The sequence below is a fragment of the Rhincodon typus genome, chromosome 39 (genome assembly GCF_021869965.1).
Source record: "Rhincodon typus isolate 14 chromosome 39, sRhiTyp1.1, whole genome shotgun sequence".
Taxonomy (NCBI): domain Eukaryota; kingdom Metazoa; phylum Chordata; class Chondrichthyes; order Orectolobiformes; family Rhincodontidae; genus Rhincodon; species Rhincodon typus.
Window position 1 is genome coordinate 16,069,409 of NC_063370.1, and position 26,072 is coordinate 16,095,480.

Genomic DNA, 26,072 nt, shown 5'->3' on the forward strand with positions numbered 1-26,072 from the left:
GATGCTGCTTGGCCTGCTGTGTTCATCCAGCCCTGCACCTTGTTGTCTCGGATTCTCCAGCATCTGCAGTTCCTACTATCTCTCCCTCCAAACCATTCCATGTTCATGAATTTATCCAAATGTCTGTTACACATTGTAACTGTACATGCAGCCACCACTTTCTCTGGCAATTCATTCCATATACGCACCACTTTCTGTGTAAGAAAGTTGTCCGTCATGTCTTTATTAAATCTTTCTCCTGTCGCCTTAAAAATATGCTCCCCAACTTTGAACTCCCCACCCTAGGGAAAAGACCCTTGTCATTCTTATCTATGCCTCTCATGATTTTATAAACCTCAATAAGGTCAGCCCCCAACCTCCTATGCTCCAGTAAAAAAAGGTTCCAGATTTTCCAGTCCATTTTTATGTCTCAAACCCTCCATTCCTGGCCATATCCTGGTAAATCTTTTGTGAAGCCTCTACAGTTTAATAATACTCTTTAGAAAGGAACGGATGGGATCAGATAGGATTGGTTGGGGATTAGGTTGAGATTGGGGTTATTGGGTGAGGAATGGGAATGATTGGGCGAGGATCAGGAGTGATTGGGTGAGGAGTGGGAATCGGAGGGAATTGTGTAGGGATTGGAGGTGATTAGGTGAAATTCTGGGGTTAATGGGTGGAGATTAGAGGGGATTGCATAGGATCAGAGGGGATTGGGTGAGGCTCGTGGATTATGTGGAGATCAGATGGGATTGTTTGGAGATCAGATGGGATTGTTTGGAGATTGAGGGGGTTTGGTGGGGATTATGGGGATTTAGTGAGGATTGGAGATTGAGTGAGGATCAAGGGGATTGGGAGGGGACTAGAGGAATTTGAGTAAGGATAAAAGGGATTTGAGTAAGTATTGGGGGAATTGAGTGAGGACCAGAAAGTTCCCTTGTTGCATACCACTGGTCACAGGCCTGTACCACTACCCTCTGTCTGAAAAGTAACCTCCACCATCATCCTCTGTCTCCTACCTTTGAGTCAGTTCTGTATCCAAATGGCTAATTCTCCCTGTATTCCATGTGATCTAACCTTGCTTCCCAGTCTACTATAGTCGAAAGTCCATATAGATCACATCCACCACTCTGCTTTCATCAATCCTGTTCATTACTTCTTCAAAAAAATTAAGTTAGTGAGACACGATTTCCCTTGCACAAAGCCATGTTGACCATCCCTAATCAAGCCTTGCCTTTTCAAATACATGTAAATCTCCAGGATCCCCTTCAACAGCGTTCCCACCACTGATGTCAGGCTCAATACAGTGTGGAGCTGGAGGAACACAGCAGATCAGGCAGCATCAAAGGAGCAGGAAAGTCGATGTTTCAGGTCGGGACCCTTCATCAGGACTGGTGAAGTCCTGTAACAGTCCTGATGAAAGGTGTAAACCCAAAACGCCAACTTTCCTGCTCCTCTGATGCTGCCTTACCTGCTGGATTCCTCCTGCTCCACACTGTAAAGACTCTGACTCCAGCATCTGCAGTTCTTACTATCTCCAAGTGACTGATGTCAGGCTCACTGGTCTTTACTTCCCTGGCTTTTCTTTACTACTTTTCTTAAATAGTGGCACTACATTAGCCAACTTCCAGTCTTCCGGCACCTCACCTTTGGCGAGCAATGATACAAATATCTCAACAAGGGGCCCAGCAATCACTTTCCTAACTTCCCACAAAGTTCTAGGGTACACCTGATAAGGCCCTGGGGATTTACCCACCTTTATGTATTTTAAGGCGTCCAGTACCATCTCCTCTGTGATATGGACTTGGAAGTTGCATTTCCTCCTTCATCCTCCTCCAGACCAGGGTGCCTCAGACCTTCACTTAGAGAATGAAGTGGTCAGTGCACAAGTACAGCAAGACCTCGATAACATTCATTCTAGGGTTGATATGTGGCAAATCACATTTGCACCACATAAGTGCCAGGCATCTCCAACAAGAGAAAATCCAACCATCTCCCCTTGACACTCATTGGCATTATCATTCTTAAATCCTGTGCTATTAACATTCTGTGGGCTATCATTGATCAGAAGTTGATCTGGACCAGATATATAAATATTCTGGATACAGAGTAAGTCAAAGACTGGGAATTTTGCAACAAATAACTCCCCTAACTATGCGTGGAGCTGGAGGAACACAGCAGGCCAGGTAGCATCAGAGGAGCAGGAAAGCTGATGTTTCAGGTCGGGACCCTTCTTCAGAAAGGGTCCCGACCCAAAACGTCAGCTTTCCTGCTCCACTGATGCTGCCTGGCCTGCTGTGTTCCTCCACACTGTGTTATCTCAGACTCCAGCATCGGCAGTTCTTACTATTCCCTAACCATGCAAAGCCTATCCACCATCTACAAGGCACACATCAGGATTGTGATGAAATAGTCCCCACTTGCCTGCGTGAGTATAGCTTCAGAAACACTCGAGAAGCTTGACACAATCCACAAAGCAGCGTGCTTGATTGGCATGTCATCCAACATCTTCAACATTCACTCCCTTCATCATAGATGCACAGTGGCAACAGTATGTACCATCTATTTATCTACAAAGTACATTGCAGTATCTCATCAATGCTCCTCCGAAAGCAACTTCCAAACTTACTTTTTAGTCCTACAGCATGGAGACAGGCCCTTTGGCCCAAACTGGTCCATGCTGATCAAAATGTCCATCCATGCTAACCCCATTTCCCTGCACTTGGTCCATAATCTTCTAAACCTTTCCTATCCAGTATTTGTACAAATGCCTTTTAAATGTTGTTAATAGAAGATCATGGATCATAGAAGATCATAGAATCACGTACCTGGCTCAAGCACTTCCGCTGGCAGCTCATTCCATATTCGTACCACCCTCTGTGTAAAATATTTGCCCCTCAGGTTCCCACGTATTCTTTCCCTCACTTACCTTAAACTGATGCCCTCTAGTCTTTGATTCCCCAACCCTGGGAAAAAGACTAAGTACATCCCTCTCATCATCTTATACACTTCTATAAGATTCCCCCCTCAGTCTCCTACGCTGTAAAGAAAAAAGTCCTAGCTTGCCCAACTTCTCCCTGTAACTCAGTTCCTTGAGTCCTGGCAACATCCTTGTAAATTTCATCTGCACTCTTTCCAGTTTAATAACATCCCTCCTATAGCAAGGTGATCAAAACTGAACAAGTGTGGCCTCACTAATGTCCTGTACATATGCAACATAACTTCCTAACTTCTATACTCAATGCTTTGCCTGATGAAGGTTCACAGCCCTGTCTACCTGTGACTCTGCTTTCAGAGAACCATGCGCCTGAAACTCCACTTTCAGAGAAACGTGTAACCGAAACCATGCACTTCTTAACATTCTTCTACTATCTAGAAGGATAAAGACAGCAAAGGCACAGGAACAACAACAACTGAAAGTTACCCACTGAGCCACTCACCATTCTGACTTGGGAAATATCTCTGTTCTTTCATTTCCAGGGTCAAAATCCTGTTGGGTGTATTTGTTCGGTTTGCTCATTACCACTGTCTCAGGAGGCAATTAGGAATGGGCAATAATGCTGGCCTAGCATGCATCCCTTCGCAAATGAACATGAACAAATTTTTAAAAAGCTTCCCATCTTGCACTCTTTTTATGCCTGAGTTCATTCAAAACTCAGCTGCCCAGATCCTAACATGCATCAAGTCCTGCTCACTCATCATCTACGTGCTTGCCATCATAAAATTACTCCCAGTCTAACAAAGTCTAGATTTTAAACTTCCCATCCTTGGTTTTAAATTCCTCCATGGCCTCGCAACCTCTGTATAATCCTCAAGCCCTTTGACCCTCTAACGCATCTGCACGCTTCTAAGTCTGGCTTCTTAAGGATCCTTGATTTGAATTGCTTCAGCATTGTCTGCCTTGTCTACGTCTGCTTGGGCCCAAACGCTGAAATCCCATCTGTAACCCATCTTCCAACAAGAGAGAATCAGTGGATATAGTGTATTTGACTCTTCAGAAGGCTTTTCATAAGGCTCCATAAGAGATTATTAGGCTAAGGCAAAGCACATGGGATGGGGGTAATATTTTGGCATAGCTCAGGAATTGGTTGGCAGACTGGAGTGGCAACAGATGTGTCTCTTTTTTCAGGTGGCAGGCAGTGACTAATGGGGTACTACAAGGATCACTGCTTGAGCCCCAGCTATTCACAATGAATATGTGGCATCAAGCAGCTCTAGCAAAACAGGAATTAGTGGATTACTGGGGAAAACTCTCCACTGGTTGGAGTAATACCTGGCACAAGAGAAGATGGTTCCAGTTCTTGGAAGTCAGTCATCTCAGCTTCAGGACGTCTCTACAGGAGTTACTCAGGGTAGTGTCCTATCCAACTATCTTCAACTGCTTCATCAATGACCTTCCCTCCATCATAATGTCAGAAGTGGGGATGTTCACTGATGATTGCACAATGTTCAGCATTACAAGAGCAGGTCAAAGGCTAGCAATACTGCACCAAGTAACTCACCTTCTGACTCCCTAAAGCCTGTCCACCATTTACAAGGCACAAGTTAGGAGTGTGATGGAATACTCCCCACTTGCCTGGATGGATGCAATTCCAACAATACTGAAGAAGCTTCACACTATCTAGGACAAAGCAGCCCGCTTGATTTGCACCACATCCACAAGCATCTACTCCCTCCACCATCAACGCTCAGTAGCAGAATTGTATACTATCTACAAGATGCAATGCAGAAATTCACCAAAGATTCTTAGACAGCACCTTCTCAACCCACGGCCACTTCCATGGGATACATGTCACCACTGTCTTCATGTTCCCCTCCAAGCCACTCACCATCCCGACTTGGAAATATGTTGCTGTTCCTTCAGTGTTGCTGGGTCAAAATCCTGGAACTCCCTTCCTGAGAGCATTGTGGGTCAACCCACAGCAGGCAGACTGCAGCAATTTAAGAAGGCAGTTCACCACTACCTTGTCAAAGTCAACAAGGGATAGACAATAAATATGGCTCAGCCAGTGATGCCATGTCCCACAAATGAATAAAAAAAAATTGGATGAGGGAACCAAATGAAATATTTCCAAGTTTGTTGCCAGTTGAATTGAATTGAATTAGCTTTATTGTCATGTGAACTTGAATGAGTGCAGTGAAAAGTTTGCAATGTCACCGCTTATGGTGCCATCTTAGGTGCAAAATATCTTGGTACAGATACTTAAGTATTTGGTACAAAATTGAAAGAATAATAAATAACACTCCAGCCAAAGAATAAAAAGGTAAAAAAGTACTTGATTTACAATCCTTTCACTCCAGACCACACAAGGCCAAGTCTCCAGACCATGCTGGCTTCAAAACTCGAGGCCTTGCCTCCAGTCCACAAGGGCCTTGCCTCCTGGCGAAGGACTCCAGTCTGGGACTCACCTTCCCATGACGGCCTCCAGTCTGGAATTCACCTTTGGAACTTGCCTCCTCATGCTGACCTCCGGTGTGGGACTCGCCCGCCCATGCCAGCCTCTGGTTTGGTACTCGCCGACCCACGATGGCCTCCAGTCTGGGCATCGACTCCTCCATTCCCCTCCGAGTAAAGTTAAAAACTTTTTTAAAAATTCAAGAAAAGAGAAGAAAAAGAGTGGATGGAGTGGAGGAGCTCTGGCTGGAACATCCTATTCTGTCCCTGTTTGGGTGAGATTGAGAGTTTCTTTGGAGGTTGTAAGGAGGCTTAAGGGTGATTTAGATAAGTTGATTGAGCAAGCAAACAGATGGCAGATACAGCACAACAAGACTATATGTGAAATTATATACTTCGGAGTGAAAAACAGAAAGAAAGAGTATTATTTAAATTGTATATACTGGTAAGTGTGGAAATCTGGCTATACAAAGGGATCTGGGTGACCTTGCACTCCAGTCATTGAAAGCAGCTGGACAGGAGCAGCTAGCAATTAGGAAAACAAATAGTGTATTGGCATTGGCAAGAAGGTTTGAGTTCAGAAGAAGGGAGGTCTTATTACAGACCTACGGGGCCTGTTGAGGCTTAGGTTTAGCCATGCTACACCTGACACATGAACGTTCAGTGCTGAGACTGGTTGCAAAGATGGTGAAATTTTCCACCCCTTCCCCCCCACAGAACATCTGTCATTCCTAATAAGCACACAACTTGACTATTGCAGTGAGACTTGAGGCTTGTGCTCATTAAGATGAAAGATGTTCGCGTTGAGGATGGAACACCTTTCTACAGTCGTATTACCGTTAGTACAACCCTTCACTTGCACAATGGAGGATGGGATAGCCTCGCCTCCTGAAGTAACAAAGTGCTTTGTGATCTGTAATAAGAGACTGAGTATCTTATATTACCTCTAGACTGGTGCTGTTTGTTTCGGATTCTGAAGAAACAACTCTCTGTGAAATAGCTCTGGTGTGAAATCTTTCTGCGTTATCCCTATCAGTGTCTCAGTTAGAGCTCTTCCGTCAGAGTGAATTTTGACACGGCTGGCTCAGCCACTGAGACGGGACTAGTGATTGCGATTTATTCAGAAACTACAGTACATAGAGTCTGCAAATTCATGACTCAGCAGAGACTCTGAACCCAAACTACAGCAGTCTCCAGACTACGACTGGCTTATTTTTCCAGCTACGTGCAGTGAGTTCACCTCCAGCAGGGCAATCTCCAGGACCAATTGATGGGGTAAATTGATGGGATCAGTCATCTCTATGCTGACTGGGTCTTGCGCTGCCGCAGCTCGAATTTTGTCAGGGGTTGTGGGTGTCAGTCCGGGCAGCGTTCTTCATATAAAAATCCAAGACACTGATATCAATCTACAAGAATCTGAATTTAAAGCGAGCTAATCTAACAGCTCCTCTGAGGAGTGAAAACAAATCTTGTTAATAATTAGTTGGACTCTGTGCATGTGCTTGTAAGCTGTAAGTGTTTCATTCATCAAGTGTAAGATCAGTGTGAAACTGCATTAGTATAAACCAACGAAGAGCTAGTCAGGTTCAGTGTGGTATTACTGCAGCCAATTCCTGCATTTGTTATTCAAGGCTAACTATATGTCTCAAATAAAAACAGAAGTTACTGGAAAAGCTCAGCAGGTCTGGCAGCATCTGTGAGGAAAATATCAGGGTTAAAGTTTCGGGTCCGGTGACCCTCAGAACTGAGGAAATGGCCTCATTCAGTACTAGAGATAGTGGGAACTGCCCATGCTGGAGAATCTGAGATAACAAGGTGACACCACCCACGCCCTCCACCTCCTCCAAAACTTCCGATTCCCTGGTCCCCTACACCTCATCTTTACCATGGACGTCCAGTCCCTGTATACTTGCATTCCCCATGCAGATGGCCTAAAGGCCCTCCGCTTCTTCCTGTCCCGCAGGCCGACCAGTCCCCCTCCACTGACACCCTTATCCACTTAGTTGAACTAGTTGTCACCCTTAACAACTTCTCCTTCAATTCCTCCCACTTCCTACAGACAAAGGGGGTGGCCATGGGTACCCACATGGGCCCAAGCTATGCCTGCCTCTTTGTAGGATATGTGGAACAATCCCTCTTCCAAAGCTACATGGCCCTATCCCCTACCTCTTCCTCCGTTATATCGATGACTGTATCGGCGCCGCCTCGTGCTCCCACGAGGAGCTCGACAGTTCATCCACTTCACTAACACCTTCCACCCCAACCTTAAGTTCACCTGGACCATCTCCGATACCTCTCTCTCCTTCCTGGACCTCTATGTTTCCATCTCTGGCTACCACCTAGAAACTGCCTAGAAATATTAATTTCAAGCCTACCGACTCCCACAGCTACCTAGAATACACCTCCTCTCACCCACCTTCCTGCAAAAAGGCCATCCCTTATTCCCAATGCCTTCGCCTCCACCGCATCTGCTCCCGAGATGAGGCATTCCACTCCCGGACATCCCAGATGTCCTCGTTTTTCAAGGACCGCGACTTCCCTCCACAGTGGTCGAAAACGCCCTCGACCATGTCTCTCGCATTTCCCACAACTCATCCCTCACACCCTCTCCCCGCAACAACAACCAAAACAGAATCCCCCTCATCCTCATGTACCACCCCACCAACCTCCGGATCCAACGCATCATCCTCCGGCACTTCCGCCATCTGCAATCTGATCCCACTACCAAAGACATTTTTCCCTCCCCACCCTTATCTGCCTTCCGGAGTGACCACTCTCTCCGAGACTCCCTTGTTCGCTCCACACTCCCCACCAGCCCCAAGACCCCCAGCACTTTTTCCTGCAACCTGCCCCTACACTTCCCCCCTCACCCCCATCCCAGGCCCCAAGAAAACCTTCCACATCAAGCAGATGTTCACCTGCACATCTGCTAATGTGGTATACTGTATCCGCTGTTCCCGATGTGGCCTCCTCTACATTGGGGAAACCAAGCGGAGGCTTGGAGACACCTTTGTGGAACACCTACATTCGGTTCGCGACAAACGACTGCACCTCCCAGTCACGAACCATTTCAACTCCCCCTCCCATTCCTTGGACAACATGTCCATCCTGGGCCTCCTCCAGTGCCACAACGATGCCACCCGAAGGTTGCAGGAACAGCACCTCATATTTCGCTTGGGAAGCCTGCAGCCCAATGGTATCAATGTGGACTTCACAAGCTTCAAAATCCCCCCTCCCCCGACCGCATCCCAAAACCAGCCCATCTCGTCCCCGCCTTCCTAACCTGACCGTCCTTCCTCCCACCTATCCACTCCTTCCACCTCAAGCCCCACCCTCACTTCCTACCTATCAGCCTCATCCTGCCTCCTTGACCTGTCCGTCCTCCCTGGACTGACCTATCCCCACGCCAACTCACCACCTACACTCACCTTTACTGGCTCCATCCCCGCCTCTTTGACGTCTTTCTCCTCTCCACGTGTCTGCTCCTTTATCCATCTTCCATCCACCTCCCCTCTCTCTCTATTTATTTCAGAATCCCCTTCCCCTCCCCCATTTCTGAAGAAGGGTCCAGACCCGAAACGTCAGCTTTCCTGCTCCTCTGATGCTGCTTGGCCTGCTGTATTCATCCAGCTCTACACCTTGTTATCTCTCATCCAGTACTATATGTTTCTACAATTCCATGAACAGTTGAATGTCCGGTTGTCCCTGAAAGTGAATATACAATTCCTGCAATCTCCAATCAGTGCAGTGCTCAGCTAAAAGGCTATAGTTAGCTTCAGAAAGAAAGAAAAGACTTGAATTTTTATGGGACCTTTCACAGCCTTAGGGTATCGCAAAGGCGGAAGATATCAACAAAGAGAGCCAAAGATGAGTCACATAGGACTTTCTAGAGTGCCGATTAATCATCCTTACAAAAGCAAGGAGAAAGAATTTGTATTCATATAGCACCTCAGGATGACTCACAGCCGACATTGTCATTTTTGTAGAGAGGTCCTTTGTTGTGATGCAAAAAAAGTGTAGAAAATACTATTAATTATTATCTGCACAGCAAGCTTCCACGAATGACTGAGATAATCTTTTAGTGATAATTGTGGCAGATCAGTGACACCAGTAAGAGAAAGAATAACGTACTAAGGGGATTCCTGCCCTTGTTCTCTGACCAATAATCCCAGTCATAACAGTCTGATGCCAGTGTGTTTGAATAGCTCACCCACAGTGCTACCCAACTGCAAAGTGGACAGGATGTTGACAGGTATCTAGCAATAAAAACAAGTCAACATTTTGGGGCAGGGGCAAAGTATTCCTGGCACTCTGTTATAAATTTCCAGCAAAGGCCAAATAGGCTGAACAGCCTCCTTTGCTGTGTGACAATGTGATATAGTAAGGTCGTACAATGCTTGAATAAAAGCAAGATACTGCGTAAAGATAATGCAGATGCTGCCAGACTTGCTAAGCTTTCCCAGCAAATTTATTTTAGTTCTAGATAATGCAGTGTGGAGCTGGAGGAACACAGCAGGGCAGGTAACATTGAAACATAGGCAGAAAATGCTGAAGAAACTCAGCAGGTCTGGCAGTGTCTGTGGATAGAGAGAGAAAGAGTTAACATTTAGAGTCTGATAAGACTTCTTCAAAACCACATCACAGAGACTCGAAAAGTTAACTGACTGTCTCCACACATGCTGCCAGACCTGCTGAGTTTCTCCAGTATTTTTACCTTTATTACAGCATGGTCATTTGATTCAATTTCAGCATTGCTCTGAGTGAGAAAGTCCATCTCCTCGCTGGGGCCCCTTAATTCTTGGTATGTCATGTGTTTTCAGGGATTTGACTTGATTTTGGAACAGAAGTAAATATGTGAGAAAATACTTTCTCACACAGAAGTTCAGATCTGGAACGCAGTGCCTTGAAGTGGGGTGGAGGCAGATTCAATGGAGGCTTCAAGACCGCATTAGCTGAACAGAAGCAATATTCAGGATTACAGGGAATGGTACCAAGTCATGATTCAAACGGGCTGAATGGCTTCACTCTGCACCATACATTTTGGTGATTCTGAGTTGATGGCACGTTGTCAGGACGCAGACAGCTTGTCTCGAACGCCCATTCCATTTTTTTTTTGCTGACCTCATCGAGTCCTATTGCTAGTGTCGCCATGAATCGAGAGGAGGCTGCCTCTCGGCCTCAAATACTGGCCCATGATTGCACAGGGGAGGAGTTTTATGATGTCAGCTAAGAGGAGTTTCTACACACAATGTCAGCTCCCAGTCTCCATCTCACCAGCAGCGTGAAGGCATAGCAGTGAGGAACTGCAGATACACCAGTGAGTACAGGACCGTCTTATTCTGCATGCTAGTGTGCTGGGCTGTTTTGCAACTTAATTCCCTTCTCTTTCAATTCTATTTTTGTTATTTAACCTCTTTTTCTAATCAACTTGTTCAGAGATATTATTACACACCTCTGAAGCAGGTGGGACTTGAACCTGCTTGTCGTTATGCTAGATGTGTATTTGTGATTGCACCAGTTTGATTGGGTCTGATTGTTATGGACTGGTTAAATGATTATTTGTGCTCTTTCAGACCGTCCTGTTCTTCAGATGTAAGTCGACCTAGCTATTATTTATTCGTGATTCTCTGGTGGACGTCCGTAGCACAAATCAAATTTCAGTTTCCAGCCCTTAACCTTCCCCACTCCCCCATCTTCTTCCCCCCACCTCTGCAGCATTTCTGTCCTGGCGCGGGGGGATGGGGTTTGGGGGGATGGTGGTTTGTTGAGCTGGTGGTGCAGTGCGTTGGTGCCGAGGACCGGGACGGGACGGGGTGGCTGTTTGGGCGGGGGCGGTGATGTCTCGGCTGTCACTCAGGATTCGCCTGCATCAGGAGCCGGGGCGGGCGGAGTTATGGACTGCAGAAAAGGAAATGCAGAAAAAAGAGCAAACTGCTCTTTTTTGATTCGCAATCTTAATGAGCCGTTTGTTATGTCTCAGCAAATACCAACCAAGAGACTGAGAATAAACACAACCTGCCGACAGCCCCTGCCGCCCTGCTTCATTCTCTTTACACCTCTCCAGAAGGTGATGATTACATTAGGTTGCGGGTTGCACAGATTCCAGGCTCCATTTGGGCTCCCGGCTGAGCGACCAGTTTCTCACGCCTGAGCATAGAACCGTGGGGACAGTGTTGCGGGGCGGGGGGTAGGTGGGACGGTGTTGGGGGCGGGGGTGAGGTTTGAGCCCTCCCTGAAAAAACACTCAAGCTCACACATGTCACCAGAACTCACTGAATATATATTATCAAACCGACATAACAAACCACTGGAACAGGTGGGCAATGATCCCGGGTTCCCGGTAGCGGGCAATACCACTGCGCCATAAAGAGAACCTAGGACTCATTGGATACCCAGGTACTGGAACCCTGTTAGCTTGGTGCAAGGCGGCAAAACCGCTCTCCGAGCCAAGGTCACGTTTATCTCCCAGACAATGCGAAAAAACCCCAGAAAATTTGCATTTATATCGTGCCTTACACTATACGCCAAAACACTTTGCAGGAAACGCAACTGCCAATTTATACACAGCAAGATTCCAGCGTTATGTTGATGATCAGATCACCTTATTTTCCGATATTGAGAGAGGAAAAAATGACCAGGCCACCAGACAGCTTTCCATTGCTGTTCTTTACCATGGAGCATACCTGGGACCTTTTCTTCCTGAGAGGGCATGCAGGGCTTTGGTTTAATCCAAAAGATGACACCTCATGTATTCCCCGATACTGCACTGGAGTGTAAATCTGGATTAAATGTTCAAGTGGCGGGGTGGGACTTGAACCCACAGCCAGACAACAGCCAGCTAACATAGTCATGGCTGACACTTAAACACAGGACAGAAGTATGAGAGGATCATGGCACAAGCCTTCCTAGACCTGAGATAGTTCACAAGGAACAAACAGCATTGAATATTTCACACTGTTAAACAGAAACAAGAAATATCTACTCGGAGTGGGGGCTGGGGTGCGGAATGCAAAGACACTGTTTTAAAGAAGGGCAGGAATTCTGTTTGGTGTCCTGGCTAATAGTAACACCTTCACTAACTTCAATAACTAATCCAATTGTTTGGAAATCCTCTCCTTGCTGTTTGTGGGAGTTTGTTGTGCACTAAATTGGCTGCTGTGTTTGCTCCATCACAGAGGTGCCCACTTTTCAAAAATATTTAATTGGCTGTAAAGCACTTGAGAAGTCATGAGATGCTTTCAAAATATTACTTGAGTATATATTAAGCCACTTGGGCCCTCGAACCTGCTTCAATGTTCAATAAGATCATGGCTTATCTGATGTTTCCTCATTCCCATCTACTCTCAAGAACCTTTCACTGCTCCCCCTTGCTTATCAACAACCTATCTACCTCTGCCTTAAAAAAAATGAAAGACTCTGTTCCTCAGAAGTTGGTGAAAGCAGAGTCACAAACACTGTGACCTTCTGTGAGAAAATAATTCTCCATATCTCAGTCTTAACTGGGCGATCCCTTGCTTTGAAATGCTGTCTTTCTTGTAGTAGACCTGAGACCAGGTGAATAGACCTCAGCCTCCTTCTGGTCTATATGACTTGCAGGGGGTGGAAGGCAGCTAAGGGGGTTGGTGGAAGCAGAGAATGGTAGATTATAACTGACCATCCACCAATGGAAACAACAGTTATAACCTTGAAATCTGCACATTCCCTTCAGAACCTCCTGTTCTTGTGACCACGCTTCTTTTTGGCTGTCCTATTCAAAACATGATAAAAGTCTTAACATGTTCTGCTCTTTGCTTTTCAGCCCTTCTTCAAAGGTCACTGTCCTGTCGCATTGCCATCATCTAACTGTCTGTAACAGGAATCACCATGGAGAACAACCTGGAAAACAATATGGAACCTAAGTCGGAGCAGGACGAAATGCAACGATGTGCTGACCAGATCACGGATGAGGTGAGTGATGGTCCACAGAGAAGGGAAATAGAGATATCGGAGCCTGCCAAGCTAGACAGGAATCTAATGTTAGCTGAATCAAAATAAAGCAAAGGAACTCTTGTGACCATTATAATTTTCATAATGCAACAAGGAACTAAGGAAATTTAATAGGGACGTAGAAACTACAAAGAGCTGAAAAGAAAGCTAACAGACAAAGAAAGTGTTTGAGAATGGGTTGGCAGTTAATGTTGAACTATGGTGCAGGTATGAATAGAAGAATGAGGTTGATTGCAGACTGAAGGGGCATCCCATGGAAGCAAAAAGCAGTCAATCTGCTACCTTTAGTAGCAAGGAGGACCCTACATAACTAGCAGCAAAGGATATGGGATAACCTAAAAATGGATGAAGGGGAAGAGAATGTGTAGTTCTCAAAGCAGATAAGGATGTGAAATATTCCATAATTCATGGGAAAGTACAGAAGATTGTGGCAGCTCTGCTGCTGTTTGAAAATCCTCCTTCAATATGGGGATGGTTCCAGAAAAAAAGAGACTTGGATTTTTATTGCACCCTCCCCGACCACAGGACATCTTTACAGTCAATTAAGTACTTTTGGAATATGGCCACTGTACTCCTGGAATTGCGGCAGATAGCCTATGCACAGAAAGCTCCCACAAACAACAAGTATGAAAATGACCAGATAATGTATTTTCATGTTAAAATAAAATACTGCAGATGCTGGAGATCTGAAATAAAAAGCAGAAACTGCTGGAAATACTCAGTAGATCAGTATTGGCTAGGAAATTAGGGAGAGTTCCTTTGATCTCCTTCAAAATAATGCCATGGTGCCTTTTACACTCACCTGGGCAGGCATGGACCTTTGCTTAACATGTCATCTGAAGGACAACACTGTTGCCTGCCCGGTACTCCCTCACTACCATGTAGAATGTTAGCCTGCACCTGAGGCCTGGGGGTTGAACACATAGGGCTGGATTTTCCGAAGAGTGGCAATTGCACACCATTTTTATGTTAAGAAAGTGCTCTGTATTTCTGACAGGAGGTTCTGAACAGGGCTCTTTCAGAGGGTACTTTACACTTGCACTTACACAATTCCCTGGTAGTGCAGGATAGTTGGGGGAGGCAAATCATGCCCCATTTGTTAAAGCATCAGTTATCGTTTCGTTGATCACAGCCAACCACCTTGACAGATCTTGTGAAGGATAAGTACACGTCTTAAGTTTTGAGGCTAGGGTAGCTGGGTGCCAGGGTGGGTTGGGGCTAAGGTTCCAGAGTGGATAGGGTGCCAGATAAGTAGGGTGCACAAGGTGGGTCTAGATAAGTAATGGAGTAGTTAGGATAGGCCAAGGTGGGTGACAGATAGTGGGTTCAGCAGGGAGTGGGAGAACTATCATGCCCCATGAGAGAAATGGAGATCTCCTGAAGGGAGAGAAGAGGGGAAGGAGGAGGGGAGATAATGTCAGGTGAAGATCTTGGAGGGGTGTGAGGAGTCTAGGGAAGGTATATTTTGGGATGTGGAATAAGTTGGGGGGGGTTGATTACCCAGGAGTTATACTAGGTCTTATTTATCAGAAAAAAAACAAAACTCTTTATGCTGGAAATCAGAAACAAAACAGAAATTGCTGGAAAAGTTCAGTAGGTCTGGCAGCATCTGTGAAGAGAAAGCTGATTTAATGTTTCGGGTCCAGTGACCCTTTCTGTTATTCAGTGACTTTTCTGTGACTTTTATTGGATAACTACTAACTGCACTGGAACCTCCTGAATCCTCTGATCTAAATGAATACTTTTGAAGGGTACAGGCACAGGGTAATTGCTCAATGTTTAATTTCCTAGCCTTTTCCCTTGGAGTCTGCTACGGTTCGGATTCCGCAGGATCCTGATGTATGACAAAAACAGAAATTGCTGGAGAACTTCAACAAGCCTGGTAGCATCTGTGCAGAAAGAGCAGATTCAATGTTTCTATTCCAAAACTTTGACTCTACTTTCTCTCCACAGGTACTGGCCAGACCTGCTGAGTTTCTCCAGCAATTCCTGTTTCTGTTTCAGATTTCCAGCATCCACAGTTTGTTGGTTTTATCCTAATGTACAACTCCTGTCAACACTGCAGACATGACTATCTGACCATATTCTTGTGACTCAGAGGCAATGAACTGTGTCTCAACTGGCACAGCAAGATAATCAGAGTTTCAAAGGTTGTTCTCCTGTTCAAAAAAGGAGAGAGAGTAAAAAACCCAGCAACCACAAATCAGTCACAAAGTCAAAAAGCATTCTGTGGAGACAAAAATGCCGCCAACTTTTCAGATTGTGACTTGTCATTTGTATTGATCAAATATTTGCAAATAATAATCAAGAATCACATTTGGCATTTGGAGAAATGCAGGCTAATAAATGAAAAGAATCATAGAATCCATACAGTGTAGATGCAGGCTATTGGCCTATCAAGTCCACACTGACCCTCTGAAGAACATCCCACCCAATTCCTGGAACCATGCATTTCCCATGGCTAATCTGCATACCCTAGGCACTATGTGTAATTCAGCATAGCCAATCCGCCTAACCTGCACATCTTTGGACTGTGGGAGGAAACCTGAGTACCCAGAAGAAACCCATGCAGTCACAAGGAGAATGTGCAAACTCCACACAGACAGTTGTCCAAGAGTGGAATTGAACCCAGGACCCTGGCGCTGTGAGGCAGCAGTGCTAAACACTGAGCCATGTGTCACCCCAATAACACTCAAGAAGCTTGACAACACCCAGGACAAAGCAGCCCACTTGATTAGCATCACATTCACAAACATCTGCTCCCTGCACCATCAACATTCAGTAGCAACAGTGTATACTATCTACAAGTGCACTATATTAGCTTGTCTAGCCTTCTTTGACAGCTCCTTGCAAAACCACAATCTCTACCATCTAGAAGGACAAGGGCAGCAGATACATGGCAACACTACCACTGACAGATTCCTCATTGAGCCCCTCACTATCCTGACTTGGAAATACATTGCCATCCCTTCACAATTGCTGAGTCAAAATCCAGGAACTCCCTCCTGAGGGCATTGTGGGTCTATCCATAGTACATGGACTGCTGTGGTTTAAGAAGGCAGCTCACCACCACCTTCTCCAGGGATAACTAGGGTTGGGCTATAAATGCTGAATCAGCCAGCAACACCCATGTCCCACAAGTGAATAGAAAAAAAAAGTTACATATAGACTTGGATATAGAGAATACCATTTCAAAGTTTTCAAGTGGCTCAAAAATCAGAAATAAAACAGTGAGGACAGTGTTAATAGAAAGTAGTCTAAATTCTGAATACAGTCTGTGATTCTGTTATTCTATCTGTAGTATCTAAAATGGTGATCAGTTCAGGACTCATAAATGGACTTCAAGTTCAGCCCTGATCACAAGGGGCCTCAGGTTTAAAACTGGGGACAAAGCAGATTAAGGTTTTCAGCTATCAGGCTATCCACCAGAGGAAAGCTGAGGTGTACATGTCTTCAAATTTGAAAAGGCATTCACTAGGGTAGATGCAGGGATATGCAAAACTAAGCTCACAACTATGATACGGTCACTCATAAGTATAATGAGAAATTCAGCAAAATATCTTTACTCAGTGGAGAGTGAGGATACAAAGCTTGTTACTACAGGATAGGTGCATTAAACATGAACATAATGCATTAAGGGAAGTCAGATAGACACAAGAGAGAAAGGAATCAAAGGATATGCTGCATGGGTGAGATGAGGCTGGTTGGATGATGGTGTGTACGTGTAAAAGATAAAAACGAGCAGAAACGAGTTGGACCCAATGGCTTTTTCCTGTGCTATAAATCTTAAATGGAATTCAATATAAATCAATTACTTAATAAACCTCTGGGTCAGATAGTGGTGATAGACCCTGGAATAATTTACTGACTATTGGATATTTTGATAGTCCGTGTGGTTTGAGGGTGGATAGGTGTAATCAAAGTGGGAATAGTATTCAAACCTGAAAAACATTCCTTCCATCTTTTCTAAGACCTTTTCCACTCTGGCCTTTCCAAGTCTCAACCTAGTTATTTCAGAGACTACAACTGCTGTTGTTCTTTTATGGAACCTGTAGTCTCAATGTTAATATGACCATTCATCAGTCCGGGCATATTGGAGTGAAGGGTATCACTTAACTTCTTGACTATTGCCAGAAAAGCGGCAAATACCCAATAAATTTACTGAGCTTGAAATTATTTCATTGAGTTTTCCCTGCCATGAAATAGAAATGATTTAATGAAATTGAATGATTGAGAACAGTTTTATTATTTATCTAGAGGAAGGTGGTGCTGTGGTGGTAATGTCATGGGACCATTAATCCAGAGGCCTGAGCAATATTCTAGAAACGTGGGTTTAATCCCCTGTGGCATTTGGTGCAATTTTAGTCCAAGTAATGATGAAACTATCACAGTTTAATGTTAAAAAAAATTGGTCACCGATATCCATAGTAAGGGAAGCAGACCTATTATCTGTGTCTGGCCAACATGTGACCCCAGACCCACAGCAAATTAGTTGATTCTTAACTGTTCTCTGAAATGTCCTAAGATTTAGTTCAGGAAGAATTAGGGTTGGGCAACATCTTGTGAAAGAGTAACAAAAATTGGATTCATTGTCTTGCTTTCAACATCTTAGAAGTTGCTGAATTTGTTTTGCTGGGAGGTAAGGAAATTAAGGAAGGCCTGGTATCCAACCAGGACTTGACAGTCAAAGAGGTTGTGTTTATAACACAGTGAACCAGATCGTGGATCAATGTGCAAATGGCAGGCAGTAAAAGCAGGAAAGATTCCTGATCAGTCATGTAAATAGAACATTGGAGCCTCTTCCTATTACTATTCATAGCTCCAGAGTACAATGTGCAGGTAACAATGTCTGTTGTCATGGCAACTTGGATCCTTGAAGGACCAGTTTCCTGGACATTTGGTGTGGATCAGTTCCAGTCGAGGTGGATTCAAGTATTGCCTCCTTGCCCTACCCTCAGACAGAGATTGTGGTGCCGAGCACGATCAATGCTTGCTGATGTAAAAGCACTGTCTCCCTTCAGGGAGCACTCAACATGAGTCATCCCAACACCATGCCATCTGGTCTCTCCATTTCTCTAACTTTAGCCCTCTATGGCCCAGATTTTACCCCATCATTACAAGATGTGGTAGGTTGATGGTTATGCTACTATTCTAGACATCTGCTTGATGTACATTCAAATGCTGTCATGACTATTTATGAAATAAAAACAGAGTGCTGGAGAAACTGAGCAGGTCTGGCAACATCTGTGGAGAGAGAAACAGAGTTAACGATTTGAAACTGATACAACTCTACTTTGGAACTGACTTGTTTCAGAAAACTGTGGGCTGAAAACTCACTCCTCACAGGTTCGCTGCCATTCCAGTGTTGTACAGAGAGAGTGCTGCACTGTTGGAGGCATTACCTTTCAGAGGAATTATACTGAGGCCCTCTCAGGTCTCTATGTAAAAGATCCCATGCCTCCATATCAGCAGAGGAGTTATCCCTGGATGTCCTGGCTAAAATTTCTCAATTGATATGACAAACACAGATTCGCTGGTCATTGTCAAATTGTTTTTATTTTGGAGCTTGCTGTGTACAAATTGTTGCTGTGTTATTTGCATCAATATAGTGGTTACATTTCAAAATGAAGACAATTCAGTACTGGTGAGGTACTGTATCATAACTTGAGTTTATGAAAGATGTCATATTTTGAATCTTTCCTGTGTCTGTCTTTTTACCTCTTTCTTTTCCTTTGAGACTGAACTTAAAATCTCTCTTTTGGAGCAAATGTTTGATCATTTGAGCATTTGGAGGGTTGATTAGTAAGTTAGAAGACCAGGTGATATAAAAATTGGTGGGGTAGTAAATAGTGAGAAGGATGGAATTTGATTATGGGAGGATGTAGATGGACTGGTCAGATGCAGTGATAAATGGAATTGAATCCAGATTCAACCATCTTCAGCTGCTTCATCAATGATCTTCCTTTCACCATAAGGCTAGAAGTGGAGATGTTCAGCACCATTTGTAATCACTCTGATACAGATGCAGTTAATGTTTAAATGCAACAAGAGCTGAACAATATCCAGGCTTGGGCTAACAAGCAGCAAGTACCATTTGTGCAATCAAATGCCGAGCAATAACCATTTCCAACAAGAGACAATCTAACCACTGTCTCTTTACATTCAATGGTGTTACCATCACTGTATCCCCCACTATCAACACTCTGAGGGTTACTATTGACCTGAAACTAAAGTGAACTTGCCATATAGTTACAGCAGCTACAAGAGCAGGTCAGAGGCAAGGAATCCTGCACCAAGTAATTCACCTCCTGACTCACCAAAGCCTGTCCATCATCTACAAAGCACAAGTCAGGAGTGTGAAAGAATACTCCCCAGTTGCTTGGATGAGTGCAGCTCCGAAAATACTTAAGAAGCTCAACACTATTCAGGAAAAGCAGTCTGCTTGATTGGCACCACATCCACAAGCATCCATTCCCTGTACCACAGACCTCAGTAGCAGCAGAATGTGCTATCTATAAGATGAGCAGAAATTTGCCAACTATCCTTAGTCAGCACTTCCAAACCCACTTCCATCTAGAAGGACAGGGGCAGTAAATACAACGGAAAACTACTTCCTGCAGGTTCCCCCCCCAAGCCACTCACTATTCTGACTTGGAAATATATTGCCTTTCCTTCACTGTTGCTGGGTCAAAATCCAAGAATTCCATTCCCAATGGCATTATGGGTCTACCTACAGCACATAGATTGCAGCAGTTCAAGGAGGCAACTCACCACTACCTTCTCAAGGGCAACTAGGGATGGGCAGTAGAATCTGGCCAGTCAGCCTGCCCAGGTCAAAAGAGTGAATAAAAAAAAAGTGAGGTGGTGCACTTGGGAAGGACAATTAAGGTAAGGGGACACATGATGAACAGTAGGACCCTTGGGTGCACTGGGGATCAGAGGGACCTCAGTGTGCATGTCTGCTACTCCCTTAAGGAAGTGGGCAGGTAGGTAAAGTGGTTGAGAAGGCCAAGGGATACTTGCCTTTACTGGCTGAGGCATAGTGTTTAAGAGCAGGAACGTTGTTGTAACTATATAAAACATTGGTTATTTTCCTTGTTTTCCTGGGGACAGACAAGACTGGGCAGGGCATAATTCAGATATATAAATTTGTGGGGGGATAGATAGGGTAGATAGGAAGATACTTTTCTCCTTAGTGGAGGGATCAATGACCAGGGGTCTCGGAATTATGGTAAGGGCCAGCAGCTTTTGAAGGAATGTGAGGAAAGATTTTTTTCATTCAGACAGTGATGGGAATCTGGAACTCGCTGCCTGAGAGGGTGGTAGAGAGAGAAACCTTCATAACATGTGTACTGCCGATCCCAAGGCATACAAGGCTATGGACCAAGTGGGACATGGGATTAGAATAGTTAGGTGGTTGTTTTTGACCAACATAGACTTGATAGGCTGAAGGGTCTTTTTCCGTGCTGTAGTCCCCTATGATCTGTCCTATGGTTTCTTTCTTTAACACATTATCAGTTTTGTTGACCAAAAGTGCTAGATAAATACAAGTTGTTGTATCCTTCCATCTGCTGTCCTTCCTTAAGCTGTTTCCCATTCACTTCCTTTGTTTCTCCCTCTCTTGCAATTATCTCTTATCTGGTATTCTTTTTACTCACACGCCTTCTCATTCTTTATTTTTGAAAGTTTGTTCATTTTGAAGTTGAAAGATAGAATTGATTGGTTTTCTGGAATCAGTGTTCTGCAGTCCAGTGGAACACGAGTGCTTTCAACTGAGCTTGCTCAGGGCACCACAATGTTCATATGTATGTCCCATTTTTACCCACTTCCAGCATTTGTTTTCCATTAGTGCCCAGTCAAGCAATGCATTAATTTCAGAATTCTCAAATTTCTCCATGGCGTCAATCCTCCATATCTCTGTAACTGCATCCAGTGCAACTTCTCTCTGAATCTCCACTCTCACCTATTTCTGGCCTATTGCACATCACTGATGTCCTACATCCTGAAGTTCTGGATTTTGGTCCAGAAATCTCTCCATTCTCTACTCCTGTCTTCACCTGGATGACACTTTGTGAGCCCATTTTTAATTGCCTGTTCTAATGCCTCTGCATGTGGGCTGATGATGCTCCCATGAGGTGCTCTGGGTTGTATTACCATATTAACAGCGCTATATAAATGCAAGATGTTGTTGTTGAATGTGTGATCCTCAGGAGCTGAACAGCTTATGGTGTCTTACTATTGTATTTAAATGTCACCATTTCTTCCAAAATACACCAGCAGTGGTACTGCATTGCTGCTGTGGATTAGAAAGGGGACACACCTCACTTACATGCCTGTCATGCATATGCCAATTCTTTGAAAGAACAGTTAAAGTGGATCCTACTCTTTCCTCATTGCCTAACTTTTTTTAACAGTTTCAAATGTTTATTTAATTTCCTTCTGAATGATGCTATTGTGTCTTTTTCCATACACTGTTGTCCTTGGGGCAAGTAAATGTCTCTGTTACTTGGCTTGTACATGATTTATGAAACATGGCTTTTGTCGTATGGATCGTGATGAAAATCTCACACCAGAATCTGTCTGCTGTTGACAATTCTTTTGCGACTTAGGGTCTTGAAATATCATCGAGCCAATGAGTGGCTGTGTTGCTCAGGAAGAAAGCCAATCATGAACCCAAGCAGCTGACGCAGCTAATGAATATTAACCAGTTCCATATAAAAAATTAATAATGGTCCATTAGTGACAGTCTAGCAGCCTTTCAGAGGTGGAGTGCTGTGAATAGCAATGAGCTGCTTTGAAGGGCTGTGAAAGAAACAGCTCATGTTAACAGCCAAGTCAACAAGCTTTCTGCAGCTATACAGCCAATTGGCTACATCTCCTGAATTCTGAGCAAGGAGTCTCCCATCTGACTTGAAGCCTTGAATTTCAATCAGCTTTTATTGGATAAATGCCATTTGCAGAATCATGTTCTGACTGTTGCAAAGAGAGTGACCACAGTTTACAGTTAAGCAAAGCAGAATTGATGACCAATGGTGCAGATTTTAATGATGCTGTTGTAAAGAAAGAGCTTGCATTTATATAGAGCTTTCTGGATGCCTGAAAGTGTGTTACACAAAACAAAAAATCACTGCTATAGTGTGGAGAAAAAAAAGCAGCCAAGTTGTGCATAGCAAGCTCCTGCAAACAATAAAGCAGTGATGACCAGGTAATCTGTTTTAGTGACATTGGTCAGAACACTGGAGGAATCGCCACCACTCTGCCTTAAAATGCAACAGCACCATTAGCTCTGGTATGCAATGTTTCCTCTAATTTTTGTTTTCCTGCTGCGTGATGCTTTGATGTCCGTGTGTGGCTGCAGCTTCTGGAAGCAGAAGATAATACATAGCACACCAACCAGCATGTCCCAGTGCTTACAGACAGACCCCCCGCCACCCACCATGAGATTCAATACCACTTGAAAGGCAGTACCTCAAACATTGTGACTGTCACTTATTAATGCAGTGGAGCATCAGTATCTGGAAGGAGGCTTGATGCTACCAGTCAGAGGTGAGAGTATGACCCACTGAGACACAGCTCATAGGCAGCCTTGTTTGTGTGGGCATAAATAGCAAGACAAATGGTTTAACAGGACTAGCTGCATGATTCTATTTTGTCAAGATTGCAGAAATAGACAGTGGGAAAGAGTCAGAGACAGACAGTGCAAATGGGGGCTGTGAGTAGTGTGGAAGGGGACCATTAAAGATGGGTTGAATATTCCAGAGGACATCAATGTGAGCCCAAGACACAGTGAAGTTGGACCGTTCCCACAGCATGGAGAAAATGAGGTGCAGAGTAGAGAACTCCTGGAGTTATTGTTTCAGACAATCCTGCATCTGTGGCAATGTCAACAAGAATTTGTGTTCATATAGCACCTTTCATGTCCCAAGACGCTTCACAGAAAATATGATGTGGACCTACATAAGGACCAAATGCTGGTTCAAAGAGTTTTAAGGAAGGAGGGAATGGTGGGCAGATTTAATAAGGGAAAACCCCTATTTCAAATTAGCATTTCACTAAATCAGGATCTCCGTATTGGAGATAATAGGCTAGCATCTCATCCTCTGAAATATCCCTTCTCACCTAAGGAAACATACTTCCCAGCTTTACCCCCTTGCCTTTTATCTAAACAGGACAGGCTTTACCTGTTCCCAACAGGAAATTGGGAACCTACTCCAAAGAGCTCCGTTATGGTTGTTCTTTCCTTGGTGATCAGAAGTTATATGGGAATGTGGCATACTTTCCTGTATCCATTCCAACTCTTTCTCTATGTTTTCCCTATTAAACTCCTTTCATTATTTTAAATACTTCTTTAGGATTACTTCTCCTCGAGTGAATAATGCCTCAGATTGTTCAAGTGACTTTGACACATATGATCAAGGAGCAATAGGAAGCCATTCCACCCCTTGAACCTTATCCCCTTTTTAATAAGATTGTCATCAATCTGACTGTAACCTCAAATCCATATTCCTGTCTACCCTGATAACCTTTCATCCTCTTACTTAAAGAAGTATCCACCTCCACCTTGAAAATATTCAAGGACTTTGCTTACACCACCTTTTCAGGGAAAACGTTCCAAAAATCCATGTCTGTCTGAGAGAAAGAATATTTAACTCTATCTCTGTTTTAAATGAGCGAGCCCTGATTTCTAAATGGTGATCCCCTAGTTCCAAAAAAGGAAATATTCTCCCGACATCTACCCTGTCAAGATAAACCTCAGGATCTTATGTGTTTCAATCAAGTCACCTCTTGTCCTTCTGAACTCCAGCAGTTACAAGCCTAGCCTATCCAAACTTCAATTGGAACCCTCTACCAAATTTTCTTGGACCCTGCTGGAAGCAGAGATAAGCAAAGGCCTTGTCAGTTCAATTAGGACCCACTGCAAGCTTAGATGTATGAGTGCGACCTTGACAACTTGCAGGTTTTCACATGAAACTCAATCTTCCAAGGCACAAGATATCATTCAGTTTGATTCATTACAGTCACAGCACAGACTGCAGCAGTTGCAGACAGTAGCTCACCAGCACCTTCTCAAAGGTAATTAGTGATGGGCAATAAATGCTGGCTCAGCCAGTGACACTCGCACTCTGAATGGATTAAAAAAGAAATCCCTGTGAGTAAAATCATTACAGCACAGGTTAACAACCAGTCACTTTCAGGCAGGGCTCAATTAAAGTAAATGTATTAACCAGCAAATTAAGAGTGATTAAATCCAAAAATAAAAAGGACATGATGAAAGTCATCTTTCTTCACAATCAGTCGGGGTTGGATAGGAACCCAGGAACCCAAAATAAAAGCATACTATATCCAACTACCATACTGTCCAGTTCCCCAAACACTGGGGGAAAAAAAGATTGTCGTGTCAAGTTAAATTTAGGTTTCATGTGCTCAAGTGTAATCCTTGACATACTTGTACTGCTTGTCAAGCTTGACCAGAGACAGAATCTTGCCCGATAATAATAGTAGAGTTCATCAGTTAGTTGAAATAAAAACAGATAATGCTGGAAAATCTAGGCAGTCTGACAGCATCTGTGGATAGAGAAGCAGAGGTAACATTTCAAGTCCAATACGACTTTTCTTTAGAACTGCAAGAAGCTGAGAAATGGACATTGGTTAGTTGAGCCTGATATGTACTCTGTGTTTGGCTGTGAGACCAGGATTGAATTTAGAGGATCGACAAGATGCTCCTATTTAACAAAATCCAGATAGCATTCCCCTAAACCTTCTCCGTGAACACATTGGCCTCAATATTATCAACCTACCCTCCTAAACGGATGAAAACAAAATGTCCTTAATTTGTCGTGCGTGCGCTGGCTTCCGTTTTTACAGCACTGTGGGTTTTGAGCTCTCTGAATGTCCCCTGTGAAGCTCACTTCATTCATACATTTAATTGAGCTCCCTGAACTTGGCTCCCAGTGGTGTCTGGTAACAGTATCACACATTTCAGGAACGTCCTGGGTTTAATCCTGGACTTTACTGCTCTCGGCTACAGTAATGGTTAGAGAACTCTATTTAACTTCATCTCCCTTCAATAGGAAAAGAAAATAATTCAACCTTGATTCTTTTTCCTCATCACTCTCTCATTCACCAATCTACTTTAAGCGTCCTACATTGGCTCCTGGTCCTGCGTGTCAATCTGGATCCAAGCTAGTCAATGAGACAAAAACCACAACACCTTCCTTTATTGGTAATGTTTATTGATTGCTCAGTCTTACAGCTCCTTCCACCCCCTGGTATTACAGGTTCAAATAGTTTTAATCAACCTGTTCAGATATGTCTGGGGCAGTTGGCACTTGAACCCAGAGTTTCAAGCCCCAGAGGGCGCTACCACTTTCACCACAAGATCCTACTGTTAAAGGTCCAAATATTTTTTAATCGCCTGTTCAAAGATGTTATTATTCACCTCTGGAGCAGGTGAAATTTGAACTCTGGGTCTAAGAGGTAGGGACAATACCACTGCACTGAAAGAACCCTAGTGTTACAGGTTCCTACTCAGTCAATTAAGAGCCACCATCTAGTGTGTACTCCATTGCCCTGCACCCAACACATGGATGATCATTCAGTTTCTAACTGAAGTCATGCAGAAAACCAGACACAGCTTTTTCCATTACTTGTAGTTGCACATCCTGGTGAAGATGTTTCTAATCCAAATTCCGATGGGACATCCTGTTATCAC

The 26,072-nt window shown here is 44.0% G+C and overlaps 1 protein-coding gene across 1 annotated transcript in view; it reads left to right on the top strand.

The window, feature by feature from the left end:
* The first annotated feature begins 10,585 nt into the window (after positions 1-10,585).
* Positions 10,586-26,072, top strand: part of LOC109915208 (synaptosomal-associated protein 25) — a 110,969-nt gene continuing 95,482 nt past the window's right edge. The window contains exons 1-2 of the mRNA XM_048618423.1: positions 10,586-10,691; positions 13,173-13,321. Coding sequence (XP_048474380.1) covers positions 13,238-13,321 — 84 coding nt within the window. The 5' untranslated portion in view covers positions 10,586-10,691; positions 13,173-13,237. The remainder of the gene's footprint in view (positions 10,692-13,172; positions 13,322-26,072) is intronic.